The 16,484-nt window shown below is 35.2% G+C and overlaps 1 protein-coding gene across 4 annotated transcripts; it reads right to left on the bottom strand.

The window, feature by feature from the left end:
• Positions 1–4,775: 4,775 nt before the first annotated feature.
• LOC117682065 (tripartite motif-containing protein 2-like) lies at positions 4,776–16,484 on the bottom strand. Of its 4 annotated transcripts, XR_010713329.1 has the most exons (3): positions 16,315–16,484; positions 14,441–16,086; positions 6,575–6,711 (listed from the first exon to the last, which is right to left on the bottom strand). XR_010713329.1 is itself a non-coding variant. In XM_066082705.1 (2 exons), the coding sequence occupies exon 2, from the start codon at positions 6,675–6,677 to the stop codon at positions 5,007–5,009; it is 1,671 nt and encodes a 556-aa protein (XP_065938777.1). In that variant the 5' UTR covers positions 6,678–6,711; positions 14,441–14,578; the 3' UTR covers positions 4,776–5,006. The 4 variants fall into 4 exon arrangements, 3 of the variants coding, with proteins under 3 accessions (XP_065938777.1, XP_034304767.2, XP_065938778.1); XM_066082705.1 differs by lacking the exon at positions 16,315–16,484 and having other exon boundaries at positions 4,776–6,711; positions 14,441–14,578; XM_034448876.2 differs by lacking the exons at positions 14,441–16,086; positions 16,315–16,484 and adding an exon at positions 6,926–7,236 and having other exon boundaries at positions 4,776–6,711.

A 16,484-nucleotide genomic window follows, 5' to 3' on the forward strand; every position in this document is an offset into this window, starting at 1 on the left:
CACGCTATACACACCATCAGCGTGTCTGTATGGTGTTTTGATGGGGCCACTTCGCACTTTCGCCTTTAGGTCGAAGATGCGAAGTTGCGAAGGCGAGAGTGCAACGGCGAAAGTGTTAAGATATGACGGCGAAGATGCGATGGCGAAAGTGCGAAGGAGCGATACTACTATCGCTCCTTCGCCTTCGCAACTTCGCACTTTCGCCTTTTTTGATAACATTTAGATAGTCTTGGTCAGGCCATTGTGCATATTATGAATGTTTATAAATATTTTAATGTTAATATGTAACATATATGTTTACCAGTGCTGGCTATGCCTTATCATTATATAGTCCATATAAAATGTAATGTCCGCCATGATGTGTACATGCACATATGCACTTTCAGACTCATGTCACTTACCAGCTGTATGTTTACCATGGATCAAACACTGTAACATATAAATGTCATTATGCGACGACACTCCTTGCTCATGTATGGATCTAGAGGGGGAGAGCCCCCCCGGAAAATTATGGTGTTCCGATGGGGCCACTTTGACCTTCGCACTTTCGCCTTTAGGTCGAAGATGCGAGAGTGCGAAGTTGCGAAGGCGAGAGTGCGACGGCGAAGGAGCGAGAGTGTGAAGATGCGACGGCGAAGATGCGATGGTGAAAGTGCGAAGCTGAAGGAGCGATACTACTATCGCTCCTTCGCCTTCACAACTTTGCACTCTCGCCTTTGCAACTTCGCACTTTCGCCTTCGCCTTTTTTGATAGCATTCAGTAAGTCTCGGTTGATTACATAAATTAAGTTGATGCAAGCACCGCACTCGCCAAGATTTTCCGATTAATCCATGATATTATTGGTACGCGTGCGCTAGGCCATTGTGCGTACTATGAATGTTTATAAATATTTTAATGTGTATATGTGATATATATGTTTACCAGTGCTGGCTATGCCTAATCATTATATACTCCACATAAAATGTAATGTCCGCCATAATGTATACATGCACATATGCACTTTCAAACTCCTGTCACTAACCAGCTGTCTGTTTACTATGGATCACAGTAATATTCTAATTTCATTATGTGACACTCCTTGCTCATGTATGGATCTAAAGGGGAAGAGGGGGTCCGCCCCCCGGAAAATTCAATATTAATAACTTCACACATTCAGTAAAGGGAGAGAGAGGGTCCGGATCCCAACCCCAACCCCCCGGAAAACTTAATTTTATTAATTATATATATAATAAAATCTCCAAAATATGTCTCGGAACCCTCCCCCCCCACCCCCCCCCCCCCCCGACAAATATAATTATCCATCAACACCCCCCCCCCCCCCTAGAAAAAGTTATGGATCTGCGCAGGCTGTTGAATATAAATTCTAGAAAGTTTATCGTCTGCCTCAGATGTCCTTTTATACAGCTAAAATTGTCTTTAAACGATAGAGAGCTCCACAATTATAAAAAGGCGAAGGCGAAAGCGCGATGATGCGAAGGCGAGGGTGCGAAGTTGCGATGGCGAAGGAGCAATAGTAGTATCGCTTCTTCGCCTTTGCAACTTCTCACAGGGCCACATGGGGTCTAATTTTGACATTGGAATATATAAAAAAAATTTCCCTCTCAAAAACCTTTTTGCTAGAATAGCTGTAACTTCTGTGGAAGCATCCTCAAGTAGTGTAGATTTAAGTTTCTTCAAATTATGATTCCCCAGGTTAGGGTAGGGTCACATTACTTAGGGTTATATAGAAAAAAGTTATAGAAAATCTTCTTCTCAGAAACCAATTGGTCAGAAAAGCTTTAACTTGTGTGGAAGCATCCTCAGATATAGTAGATTCAAGGTTCTTCAAATCAAGAACATTTTGGTAGGGTGGGGGCCCCAATGGGGGTCAAATTTTAAGGTGTATTTATACTGGACCACTTCTATTAAATTGTCTAAATATTTTGTTATGACTCCACAAAGCTGATTTTGTTATGGCGATTTTTTCTCAGGTGAGCAATGTGGCCCATGGGCCTCTTGTATTAATTATATTTACATCTCTCTCTCTCTCTTAATTTCTCCCTAAATCTCTCTTATTCATTAAAAGCAAGTATGCAAGTCAATCAGTACACTGCATAGAAGTTACAATCAATTTTTCCATAGATATGGTCATATACAATATCTATTTGTAAGTCTGAGGTCAGTCCGTCCTATCTATGTTGCTAAGTTACCATCAATTACAAAATAATCCAAACTTTCATTGATACAGACTTACACGGGCTGACCTCAGACTTCCAAGTAGTTATAGTAACCATGGTAACCTTAACATATTGAAGAATTGGATGTTCCTTCTGTGAAATATAGAATATCACACTTTTGTTTTGATCTCGGCCCTGGTATCAGCCCGAGCGGTTGATATCGGCCCAAGCCCGAAGGGCGCGGGCCGATACCATCCGAGGGCTGATACCAGGGACGAGATCAAAACAAAAGTGTGATGTTGTTTATATCATATATCTAAAATCAAAGACTTTAATTCAAATTTAAATTCCAAATAAGGAAATAATTTATCATGAAGAAGCTATAGATTTTTTTCGGATTTACAAAACTTGCTCGTATTTATTTCTTTTTATATGTGTTAAAACTGTAAGAGTTGTCGGACTTTGTTGACAAACCATCGTCATTTGAAATACACCAGAAGGGATTCTGTCGTCTGAAATGAAGCACTATCTTCTAGAATTCAAAATTATTGCGAGAGAAACTTCCCTCCTACTGAGTCAAATTCTTTCACTGGGATTTCGTAAGTTTCCCGTCAGATTCCACTCATAAAGATCCATACTGTTATAGCAATTTTATAGAAAGTTGTTTGAGAACGTTCATAAGCGCGTCCATTACTTTAACCCCTTAATTTTTACAGTCTAATCTCTGGTTTTCTAAGATTAGGGGCGCTTTCCATTAACGTTGCCTCGCCGGCGACGTTATCGGGAAACGGTGACGTTAATGGAACGGTTGGCAACGTCACAATGATCCAACGAAGACGATTGCAGCTTAAAACTGATACTTACCTTAAAATTTGATCCAGAAATTTTGGCTATTTGCAGTTTTAATGTATTTCAATGTAGTAAGACAAATTGTAGTTTTAGAAATAATGGTTTTGTAGAATTTGATAACCTCGACGCCATATTGTTTCCTAATCGGCAACGGTATATTGCGTTGCTACAATCGCTCGACGGCGACGCGCGTTCCAGCAATCGGCGACGAAGGCAACACCGGCAAATCGGCGATGCCGGTTAAATGGAAAGCACCCTAAGTCTCGTTCCATCCTTCTCTATATCCTCCTTAATTTAAACTTTGATATTAAATAAAGCGTGCTATTGTTCTAAATACACAACCGTTGTGTAGGTTACCTCCCCTTACTTAGATACACAGCACTCTTTGTATTATGTATTCGTTATTCTATCGTTATTTCACAAACTAGTCTTAATTTAAAGCAGAGATATATGGAAATTATCAATTTCAAATTTGAGGGCAATACACCCCCTTGACGACGGGCTGAGACAGAGAAATATCAGCCCCGAGGGCGATACAGCCCTAGCTTCCGGTTGCTGTCTCACCCTGTCCAAAACACGTGTATCAGGGCTGATACACTACTAGGTATATGACATATGTGCTTATCGACAAAAATGATCAATTTTACAAAACCAGCTAAGGCAATTTAGAGTTATATATTTTTTCTGCAATTCTCACTGTCTTTATATCAACATGACACATGAAAGCATTTCATTGTTTAATTGATGCCTGATTAAGCACTTGATAATACAAACATTTCTTTTCAGTGGTAGATGGTTTTCCCAACTATGAAATGATGTACTTTTACATAGCAGTGTTAAGTTAAGAGAACTTTCTACCTCTGAGAAAAAATGTTTGAAATGTCAAGAGGCTATGTTATTGATGTAATCAACCACACTTTATAATTATACAGGTTTTTTTTTATTTATTATTTAATCTACATATATAAACAATATACATTGTATAATATAACATATATTAAATATAATAATATTACACACTCAGTTTGATGGCACGCAATGTTTGAAGTTTCAAATAACAACTCTTGGTCTGTTGACAATCACACCCAATATATAAACACAGTTAGTTTACATTCAATGAATAAAACAATCAGTAAGTTGACATACATTATGTAAACACAGTCAGTTACATGTAGTTTGTTCACATACAAGATGTAAAACAGTTTGTTGACATATATTTACATTCTACTGTGTTTTTCCATTAAATTCCGTGATGTTTAAATGCCTCTAAATGCAACACCTATTCACTGCGTATGAATTTACGAGTAATTTACATAAGTAGTTCTCAAACAGTGATTCCTATGTTATCTGTTAAAAAAACATTGCATGAATGTTGTCAAAACACCATGTTTTATAATTATTCAACAAAAAAGTTGACTTTATTGTTAAAAACAACATTTCAAGAGTTATTTATCATGGATTATATTTTCATGCTCGTCGATCACATCTCAACAGTCTATGTGAAAACCAGTTTGAACTGGTTTTGCAAAACAGCTGTTCTTGCTGTTACTTACTCACTCCCTCCGTGATCTGCACTTTATATCCATTTATTTAAGTAAACAATTGATTTCTTCAGTAAGGGAATGTAAATATAAGCATTAAATGATTTATTTTTGACGTCGTCGTGTCAATAACTGCCGTCAGGTGAGCAAACAAATTATCATAACGCGCTAACGCGCGTTATTCAATTTGTCTGCTCACCTGACGGCAGTTATTGACACGACGACGTCAAAAATAAATCATTCAATGCTATAGTAAACATGGTATCAAACAAGTTTAATTTATTTAAATGTAATATTTGGCTGTTGTCACTTGATAACTTTATTTAAATATAATTCAATATCATGAACTGTTTGATTATAACAAATCATGGTTTGTTTCATTTGTAATGTGGATTTCCTTCACTAATGTTAATGTAAATGAAAAAAAATTAATAGTTTGATTATTATAAACAGTTTTTTTTACAAGTTATATTGTATTCTCTTCACTTTACCTGTGTCCCACTCAGCCACAAAGAGGTTGTCTCTGGTGTCCACACATAAACCCCGTGGTTCCTGTAAATGACAGTTGTCAATGTACCGGAGGAACTGTCCGTCCTGATCCAGGATGTGGATACGGAAGTTTTCACCGTCTGCTGTCAGGATCTGACCCTGGCTGTCTGTTGTGATGCCGAATGGATTAAATGATCCCTTGGTAGTAGAGGGAGGACCAGTGTAGGTAAACCGGAGTTTCCCGGCCTGATTGACCACCACTACTGCACCGGCTCTAAAATCTGACACACAGATATCTAGGTTCCTGTTCTCACTGATGTATTTAAAGTTAAAGTTATATAATCCACCAGATGAATAGAGAGGTTGTCCTTTGTCGTCGTACTGAACACTTTGTTTCTCTTTGGAGCCAGAGTAACACACAACTTTTGTTTGTTTATCATCACTCTCCATGACAACCAGGACGTCACCAGAGGAGGTGCTACAGACACCGAGAGGTCTCCACCCCTGTAGTCTGATCACTGTCTGTATCTGTGTATTCCTAACTATGTTCACAGTTCTATCTATGTAATCAGCATAAACTAGACCCCCATTCCTTGTCACTGCTATGTGCCCTGGAACGTTCCCTGACTTGGTTTGGACTGACTTCACAAGTTCCCCACTGAGGTTGTACAGTCTCATGATTTTATCATTACCACGCGTCCATATCTCCTCATCACTCAGACAGGACACACCGTATAATCTTCCATACTCGGTGTTTATCTGTGTGATGATCTGTGGTACATCCATGAGTGGTCTGTCCGAGGGAGAGGACTCAGCACCGGGAGATTCCATGGTGTAGCCATGTTCTTCTGTTTTGGTAGATAACGCTGACAGAGAACCAAACTGTTGATAAAGCTGTTTTTTGTTGATCATCTGAGGGGTAAAACTTGGTAAGGACACTGTGAGTTTAGGAGGCAATCTTCTGAATTCATCATTCTTGGATTTGTAGGCAGAGACACGACTGACATCATTGGAGTCCAGTAACCTCTTTAGGTCAGCAATGGTCTGTGTGATTTCAGAAATGGTGTGTTTAATTTCATCTTCCTGTTGATTCAGGATGACCATGTGTTTGGTGTCTATTTCATCCACGTTAGATTTCATGTTTCTGATAATGGTATTTATTTCTCTGTGCAAGTCTTCTCCATGTTTGTCAATTTCTGTTGTTAATTTCTGGGAGTTTTCATTCAGAGCAGATTTCTGGACTAGGATAATGGATGCAATCTCTTGGTATTTAAGATAAATGGATTTCCCTAGTTCTTGTAAATCTTTTTGAATGGTTTCTTTCTTGTTATCCATAGTTTTAGTTATATCAATAGATTTATGGCCATGGTGTTCTTCAGAGGAAGCACATGTAGCACAAATAGGAATGTCACATTGTTCACAGTAATGTTCACATATTTTTGAGGAATGTTTTTGACACTTTGGAGTATATTTCCTCTTTTCAAATGGCACCACTTTGTGTTCTTTGGATTGATCAGAGAGATGGTTCTTCTCACAGGCTTTACACAGATATTTTTTACAAATGACACAGTACATAGGGGGGCCCGGGGTCTCACAGAGATGACACCGTAACACATCCTGAAGGCTGAACTCGGGGTCCATGGTCAGACACTTTGATGGGATTTTAAGAGATATTCTAAAGAAAAAAAATCGCGATCACTAATAGGTTATCACACTTCAGTAAATTATTCAATTAATGTCAATATAATTTCCATGTTGAAAGTGCACACGTATACAATAGTTCGAGTTTCTTGATTAAGACCTTTTTAACGCATTTTATTATTTATTCTTTTTTGAATTTTTTGAAAAATGAAATAGTAATTAATTAACTAATTAAAAAAAAACCAAACCTCTACAAAAATCCAACTTGGCGATTACGGTATTTTTCTTCCTGGTCTTGTTGGCCTTTGTGATCGTCACGTGATTAACTTAAATATATAGCAGGGGTGGATTTGTGGTATCAGGAGAAAACGTACCCAAGAGAAAACGTACCCAGGAGAAAATGTACCCAATTCTTAGGGTACGTTTTCTCCAATAGAGAATGTACCCAGGTACACTATAAAGATAATCAACATAAAGTTGAATAGTTTTAATAACTAATTTACTGCATAAATATAGAGGAATTTATGACTTTGATAGATATCTGAATTAGATAATAATAGTTCTCTTATATGTATCAGTTTCAAATATTTAAAGGATTAGGACATGTCAATAAGTTTTAAATACTACTTTAATGCATATTTTAATGAATAAATATAGAGTAAATATACAAATTTTAGAAATAATAACTTTAATAATATAGATCCCGAAGAGGTTTTCTTATATTTATCGATTAAATATCTAAAGGACTTGGAAATGATTTGAGGTAAAAATTTTAACATAATAAAAACTTTATTTCATAAATGATTTTTAATAGTTGATAAATTTCCCATGTTTGTTATAAGTATATTCTGCTTTAAATATTAGTAATTTCAATGTAATTAGACCTATGAGACTTTCAAAGTTGTGTCAATTCAAGGGACATTTTAACAATGAAAAAAACCCCAATGACAACTATTGATACAGATGACGAATAATCTATCGAGAGAAAAAAAAACGCGCTATCGACTTCTTGAGATACTCACAATCAAGTTCTCCAAATATAACGCGATCAAAACTATTATATGACGATCTAAAAAAATTTAACGATTTTATTTATATCAACGGATTAATTGCCGACTAAGTAAACTAGCTGCTCAGGCGAAGTCTGTGCATTTGTATATAACACAATTATTGTCTCATTAAATTAATGTTCGTAATCATATAAAAGTATGCAAAAGCAACAATTAAAATGATACAAATGTTTATTGCATAATTTAGATCCATTTTATTGCATCCCAGAATATCTTTAAAAACTGTTATTTATGATTTTTATAGGGTACGTTTTCTCCTGGGTACGTCACAGGGGCATCGTGTCCGCTCTACACTATAAGGTATCACAACACTATTTTTTCGAAGGTTCACGTCAAAACATGGCTGAATGAAAATAGTTCCCGAATTCCCCTTCGTTTTTAGGAGTTTTCCGCCAGCGACAAGGACTGTACTTTTTTATGAGATAAAACACAACGTGTAAAATGCCTGATTTTCCCACCTTTGTAAAAATACGAGGTCACTTGAATTTTTGATGCCAGTTGTTTAGGCAGGGGGATGAAAGGGCTCGGACATGATTTTCAAGCACATGTGTAACTTTGATGTAAACAAACTCTCGTGCCTTTGTGGATGGCTGTGTGTTTTTTGCTACTAAATTGGTTAGGAACAATTGTTTTAAAAGTTGTAAAGAGGAATTTTCCCAGAAGTTTGTTTTAAACTTGCTACCCGTATCTAAAGTTGCGTAATTTTGGTAAGAATATATAGTAAAAATTAATAGTGTTGTGCAACCTATATGACAAATATATATATATAAATAATACACAAGGGAAGAATCGAAATAAGACACGATTTGTAAACAATGTAAAAAAAAACAACTTACTTGACGAAAGTCACGCAAATTCTCCCACACAATGTTGCAAATGTTGTCAAAAACACGTTCACATTGAAAAATTCCTAATAAACTCGGTAAAAAGCGTTTTTATCCCATTAAAACCGCTATCTGCTGCAGAAACTCAATCTCTTCGCCCAAGAAAAGATAACTCTGTACTTTCTCTCTATATATGTTCAGTAATGATAGTAGAAATCGGCAAACTCTAAAATGTGTGGGGAAATGTTCGTCTTATGTAAATACCGTAAGCATAATATCATTCGTTCCGATATGTTTGGCATGTACTTTAATTAGCGTAATTAAAATGCAATTGTTTAAAAACAAATATATTTCCTATCATTTAATCTTTTGTAGAAATGTAAATATACTAGTAATTTGATATTGACAATTAAAACAATGCTGAGATTCTTAGGCAACGAAATTAATTTTGAAGAAATGGGTTGCAAAGACAATTAATGAATTATGAGTATTTTAATTATTGAATAAAAAAATAGTTTAAAAAAATATATGTCAACATCAACGTAGTTTTTTATTAACATTTTAGAGAATAAAAAAATATTTGACATTAAATACTGTTTCAATACTTTTTCATCATCATTAATTGTTCATTCTAAAATTACTAAATATATTGTTTAACTAAATTTAAACTATACGAGTCTTTTTCTTCTAAATCAAATGGTCTTGCTCTAGTGGTCAGTATAAAGTAATTACAGTAGCAGGTCGAACAATTCATTGTTCTCAAATTTCCTATTATTATCTTTAAGACCACACATACATACAGAATAAATATATACATTGTGACAGCAGATCTACATTATATAAAAAAAAATATACATATATTTTGACATTTTTAACAGAATTCTACTTATTTATTTTAAAATAAGATTGTCCATCATTCAAAATTCACACCTACCCCCGATGCAAGTTCAGATCTGCAGATGTATAAAATTTATTTCTTTGTTTTGTTATTGATGTTTCGCGGAATTTTACAATATATCATGACTGAACATAGAGAGTCCCGAGAGTTTTCGGATGGCGAAAGTACAGAGTTATCTTTTCTTGGGCGAAGAGATTGAGTTTCTGCAGCAGACAGCGGTTTTAATGGGATAAAAACGCTTTTTGCCGAGTTTATTAGGACTTTTTCAATGTGAACGTGTTTTTTGACAACATTTGCAACATTGTGTGGGAGGATTTGCGTGACTTTTGTCAAGTAAGTTGTTTTTGACATTGTTTACAAATCGTGTCCTACTTTCGATTCTTACCTTGTGTATTATTTATATATATGTCATATAGTGCAGAGCGGATACGATGCCCCTGTGCACCAACTGACTGACGGTGACATAATAGCGATACGAAAACTTGTGAATTGATTTCATATTTAATTTTTTTAATGTTACTTTATTTTATATTCTTCTGTTATTATTTTGTAATTATTTAAAATTTCACCTCATAATATAACCATATTAATTATAATTATGAAATCTCCGTATATTTCTCATTAAGAGATCAAAGGATCGTGTTATGTAAATTCTTCAAAGATTATAGGTGAAAATCATCTGCTTAGCTTCTTAATGAGCCAGTTAATTAATAAAGGTCTCAATTTCTTTAATTGTTTAAAAAACATCAAGCAAATCATTATCAAAACAACAGGACGGTTATGGACAATAAAATCTTACAGTTATACCAATTACGTCTTTTTTTAATGAAGGAAAAACATAGAATAACGTTATACGAATAATTAATAAAAGTTAACAAAAGTAAATGAAATAACTGTTGATGTGGTTTATAAAAAAAAAGGCCCGGGCTTAATTTTCAAGCTCATGTGGCCTTTTGACGTAAAAAAGTAGCATGCCTTCCTGGATCCACATATGTTTTTTCTTTTAAATCAAGAGGATTTTTGCGTAATTTTGGTAATATTATATAGTAAAATTGATGTTGAAACCTACACTATACGCCTTGCTTAATTAATAATTAAGACTCTTAATATGGATATTATATAATACGTAGATCAACGTATCAATGTAATATCAAGAAAATTAACATAGAAAAATTATTTCTTAAACTTATCAAAAATATCAAATTTCAACGTTAGTAAATAAAGTGATTTGAGGAGGAAAAATTAAAGATGGTGCCAAAACATCCAATCTCAAAATGAATTATTATGCCCATTTTCTCAATTGTGTTTTATTTCCTCTTTCCTCTTCCTCAATGGGCGTGTGCGAACATTTTACTACTATATACTACCTTCTTGCAATTTTAGGTTAGGTCTCCTTAAATAGAGCAACATTAACACCCGGAATAGTTTGAATTAGGCACTTTTTACGAATTGTCTGGATTTTAGCCCCCCCCCCCCCCCGAAGATCAAGACACAATGTTTTCTTCTGCTTTTCGTATTGGATTTTTGTCCATCCATTTATCATTCCGCTTGTCTGTCTTTCTGTGTACAAAATCTTTATTTAGCTTCTACGACTGAACTGAGTAGTCCTGTATATCTCGCTACAAGTGTCAGATTCTACGAAAATATTATACTGTTATAAAAAGTTATGCCAAGGATAACTCTTCACACCAAGTCTGGCGAGTGGGGTGAATGGTTACATTCAAACCTTTTCGCTTGTTTTCCTTTTTAGCTCACCTGAGCTGAAAGCTCAAGTGAGCTTTTCTGGTCACCTTTTGTCCGTCGTCCGTCTGTCTGTCCGTCTGTAAACTTTTCACATTTTAAACTTCTTCTCTAAAACCACTTCGCCAATTTCAACCAAATTTGGCACAAAGCATCCTTATGGGAGGGCGAATATAAATTGCAGAAATCAAAGTCCGATCTGTATTCAAAGCGGAGAAAACCTTGAAACTGTAGAAAAAGGGGGTGCATTTTTAAAAATCTTCTTCTCAAGAACTACTGAGTCCAATTCAACGTAGTTTAGCATAAATTATCCTTAAGGGAAGGAACATATACATTGCAAAAATTAAGAGCTAATTCTGTTTCAAAACTGAATTATTACGAAAATAATAATAAAGCAAAGGCGTGTTTCAATCAGTTTAATAGCTTTGGGTTCGGCATCCGGTAAAATGGGTAGGCAAGACTTGGTCGTAATATTATGTGGATGACTTGAAGGAATAATGATATTAGCAGGTATGGCATATATTTTCAACTTATTAATACAGCTACTTGAGATATATTGACTTAACCGCCAAAAAAATAAAGATATCTGTAACAAAATACAATAGTCGCTGACTACATTAAGAGAGATATGTGAGTAATTGTGTCGTAATATTATGTGGATGACTTAAAGGAATGTTGATATTAGCAAAACTGGCATATATCTTCAATTTATGTATCATACAGCTACTTGAGATATATTGACTTAACTGCCAAAAAATAAAGATATTTGTAACAAAATGCACTATTAGCTGATTACATTAAGAGAGATATCGAAGTAATTGTGTCGTAATATTATGTGGATGACTTGAAGGAATGTTGATATTGACAGGTCTGACATATATCTTCATTTTATTTATACAGCTACTTGAGATATATTGAAAAACCGCCAAAAATAGAGATATTTGTAAGAAAATGCACAAGTAGCTGAATACATAAAGAGAGATATCTAAGTACTTGTGTCGTAATATTATGTGGATGAGTTGAAGGAATGTTGCATTAGCAAGACTGGCATATATCTTCAATTTATATATACAGCTACTTTAGATATAGGCTATTGACAAACCGCCAAAAAATAAAGATTTTTGTAACAAAATGCACAAGTAGTTGACTACATAAAGAGAGATATCTGAGTACCTGTGTCGTAATATTGTGTAGATTACTTGACAGAATGTTGATATAAGCATGTCTGGCAAATATCTTCTATTTATATATACAGCTACTTGAGATATATTGGCAAAATCGCCAAAAGATAAAGATAAATGTAACAAAATGCACGAGTAGCTGACTACATTAAGAGAAATATCTGAATAATTGTGTCGTAATATTATGTGGATGAGTTGACAGAATGTTGATATTAGCAGGTCTGGCATATTTTTTCAGTTTATATATACAGCTGCTTGAGATATATTGACTTAACCGCCGAAAAATAAAGATATTTGTAACAAAATACAATAGTAGCTGACTACATAAAGAAAGATATCTGAGTAATTGTTTCCTAATACTATGTGGATGACTTAAAGGAATGTTGATATTAGCAAAACTTGCACATATCTTGAAATTATTAATACAGCTACTTGAGATTTATTGACTAAACCGCCAAAAAATAAAGATATTTGTAAGACATTGCACGAGTAGCTGACTACATAAAGAGAGATATCTGAGTACCTGTGTCGTAATATTGTGCGGATGACTTAAAGGACATATCGCATGTTTTTCAATTTTCGGAATTCTTTAAATCAAATCATTCTATACTCATTAAAAATGAAGTTTATTAACGTTTTCATAAAATATTCTGCCTAATTCGTGAGTTTGAAAGCGATGAAATTCAAATGTCGCGATATGCATATTTTCTCTCTCGATCTACCTGCCATGATGTGTGACGTCATATGCGACCTCGAGCGAGAAGGTGCTGTTAGCCGTCTTTGTAATTGGATTAGATTTAAACGACAATTAAACTAATTATCACCTATTAAATTGCCGATAACGGGACATGATGGTGTTCTGTGCCTCCTGCGGATGATTTAGCCACCGAAAATGGGGATTTCGACTGTTGTTTTTTTAAGTCTCCCTTACGAAAGTATGCGGGAATCTTGTGACAAATAGGGGTCTATCTGTCGACGAGAAGATTTATAAATAAACATTCAATTCATATATTATTAATTATATGGTACATTTTTGTAACTATAGTTTCATAAATAAATCGTATTCATTTCTCAAAAAGAAAAAAATAGAAGTTTATGCACAGGGGCCTGCATGTGTACAAAACGCAAATTCATCGGAGAAAAATAACGAGAGGAGACGCCATTTTGGATACCGCCTCGCTTTATTAGCTGTTTTCTTTTTCTTATTGTTAAACTATACGTTCATGTATGCATCGGTTTTGTATACATGATTTCTTCATTCATACATGTAGCTCATCTCTGCAGAAATCATAATTTTTGTACGGAAGGTGAGATTTCTCTGAGTTTTATTTTTTTGTGGGAGAAGTCATGGATCGAGTTGTCGATATTGATTGTTTACGCGAGAAATAGACAAAGTTTGTTGATATACATTTATACGTAAATGGATAAAAAAAATACGGAGATGGGATCTTACAGAAATAAACAATAATTAAGGAAAACGTTCTTGCCTTCTTTTATAATCCAGTGTAATATAGAGTAAACAACCTTAGAAAGTTGTGGTCAGTTACTGCCGAAGAAACACGCTTCTTGTGCACAACAGTTTTACAATAATGAACATTCGGAGTCGTTAGGAACGCCAAAAACCAAGACTGTTGTAGACTTTAATAAATAAACACCTTTAACAGATTTATTTGAGCTACAATCCTTGCTAAGTTGTGTTTACAATGTTTACACGTCGATCAATTTGACTTGTACTTTATTGTTTATCAATTTTACTAAAATTATCAAAGAAAAACAGTTAAACTTTTAAACAGCTTGATTTGTTTGAACCCTTCCGGTGATGACCGGAAGTGACGGTTGACAAGATGAAAGCGATTAAACACATTTTCTATCGAATGTCTACATTTATTACATTTATTATTCACATTGACTCTCTGTAAAGTTGTTGATTAATTCAAAGTTATTATGTGCACATTGTCTCCTTGGTAAGCTTTAAATTGTTGACGGTGTAATTGTATAAATTCAACATGTTTTTATGTGTTACATGTATATTGAATTTGTTTCACTCTACCTTCAATCGCTTCGCCTACAAAAAGGTTGTCTCTAGTGTCCACACATATATCCTATGGACCGCATAAATAGCGTTTGTCAATGTAGCGGAGGAACTGCCCGTCCTGATCCAGGATGTGGATGCGGTCTTTGTTCCAGTCTGTCGTCAGAATCCGACTCTGACTGTCTGTAGTGATGCCATATGGAATGAATGATCCCTTGGCGGAAGGAGGACCAGTGTATGTAAACCGGTGTTTCCCGGCCTGATTGACTACCACTACTGCATGGGCGTCTGACACACAGATATCTAGGTTCCTGTTCTCACTGATGTATTTAATGTCACCAGATGAATAGAGAGGTTTTCCTTTGTCGTCGTACTGAATACTTTGTTTCTCCGTGGAGCCAGAGTAACACACAACTTTTGTTTGTTTATTATCATCACTGACCATGACAACCAGGAGGTCACCAGAGGAGGTACTACAGACACCGAGAGGTCTCCACCCCTGTAGCCTGACTACTGATTCTATCTGTGTATTTCTCACTATGTTCACGGTTCTCTCCTTTTTATCTGTATAAAGTAGATCCCCACTCCTTGTCACCGCTATGTCTGTTGGGTTTTTTCCTGACTTGGTTTCGACTGTCTTTGATAGTTCTCCCCGGAGATTGTAGAGTCTCATTATTTTGCACCCACCACAAACCCATATATTGTCATCGTCCAGACAGGACATTGAGTGTAATTCATTAAAAAATCCATGCTTTGTCTTTATTGCAGTGATAATCTGTGGTTCATCAATTAGCATGTTGTTCAGAGGAGAGGACTCTGCACCTGGGGGATCCAATGTGGAATAATGTTCTGTTTTAATAGATAACGCTGACAAAGAACCAAACTGCTGAGCAATCTTTTCACTGTTGATTTTCTGAGGGTTAAAGCTTGGTAAAGAAACTTCTAGTTTAGGAGGCAATCTTCTGAATTCAGCATTCTTGGATTTGTAAGAAAAGACAAGGCTGGCTTTATTGAAATTCAGTAATTTCTTTATATCAGCAATGATTTGCGTTATTTTGGAAATGTTACGCTTGATTTCATCTTCTTGATTTTTTAGTACATCCAGGTATTCGGTGTTCATTTCACTGAGATCAGATTTCAGTTTCTCGATAATAGCGTCTATTTCTTTATGCATGTCTTCTCCATGTTTGTTAAAAGCTGTTGTCAATTTTAGGGAGTTTTTCTCCAAATCGGCTTTCTGAATTGGGATGTTAGATACAATATCTTGGTATTTAGGATAAATGGATTTCTCTAATTCTTGTAAATCTCTCTCCAGGACTTGTTTTCTGCTTTCAAGATTTTCCTTTATGCCGACAAATTTATGATTTTTATGTTTTTCAGAGGAAACACACTGTACACAAATAGGAACGCCACAATGTTCACAGTGAAGTTCACATTGTTTAGTAGGATGTTTTTGGCATTTTGGAGCAGATCCCCTATTTTCAAATGGCAGCACTTTGTGTTCTTTGGATTGATCAGAAAGATGTTCCCCCACACAGGTTTTACACAGATGTATGTGACAAATGTCACAGTACATAGGGGGCCCCGGGGTATCACAGAGATGACACCGTAACACGTCCTGGGCCCAACTCCGGGGGTCCATAACGAGCGTCAATGAACAAATTCTGAAAAAAAAATATTTCCTGAATCCCTGTCCAAATAAAAGTTCAATATGCAGTGCGTCAGCCAATAACGTTCTTGATAATGACCTTAACGATTGAAACCCGATTTACTTCCTTTGACTTAATTTTTATAGTTTACTAATAGATTTAGGAATATAATTTTTGCCAAATAGTTTGTAATTTTACCTTATATTTATCAGTAGTTAGTTCAATATTGAACAATCAACATACCTCTGCAATCCACCTTTCTGTCAAGCTGCCAATAGCTATCTGTCCCGTCGGCCACTGTTTCATGCTTCGTTCTTGATAATGCATTCTCATGGGGGTGGGATTTTATTATTTATTTATGTTTTGCATGCTCAAAAAAATTAAAATATCAGCGTTTCTAGGAAAAATCACAA

Source organism: Magallana gigas, chromosome 4 (genome assembly GCF_963853765.1).
Source record: "Magallana gigas chromosome 4, xbMagGiga1.1, whole genome shotgun sequence".
In the NCBI taxonomy this organism is placed as follows: Eukaryota; Metazoa; Mollusca; class Bivalvia; order Ostreida; family Ostreidae; genus Magallana; species Magallana gigas.

What these genes read in the sequence shown, in the direction of transcription:
- LOC117682065 (XM_066082705.1), bottom strand. Translation starts at nt 6,677, where the DNA reads ATGGACCCCGAGTTCAGCCTTCAGGATGTGTTACGGTGTCATCTCTGT.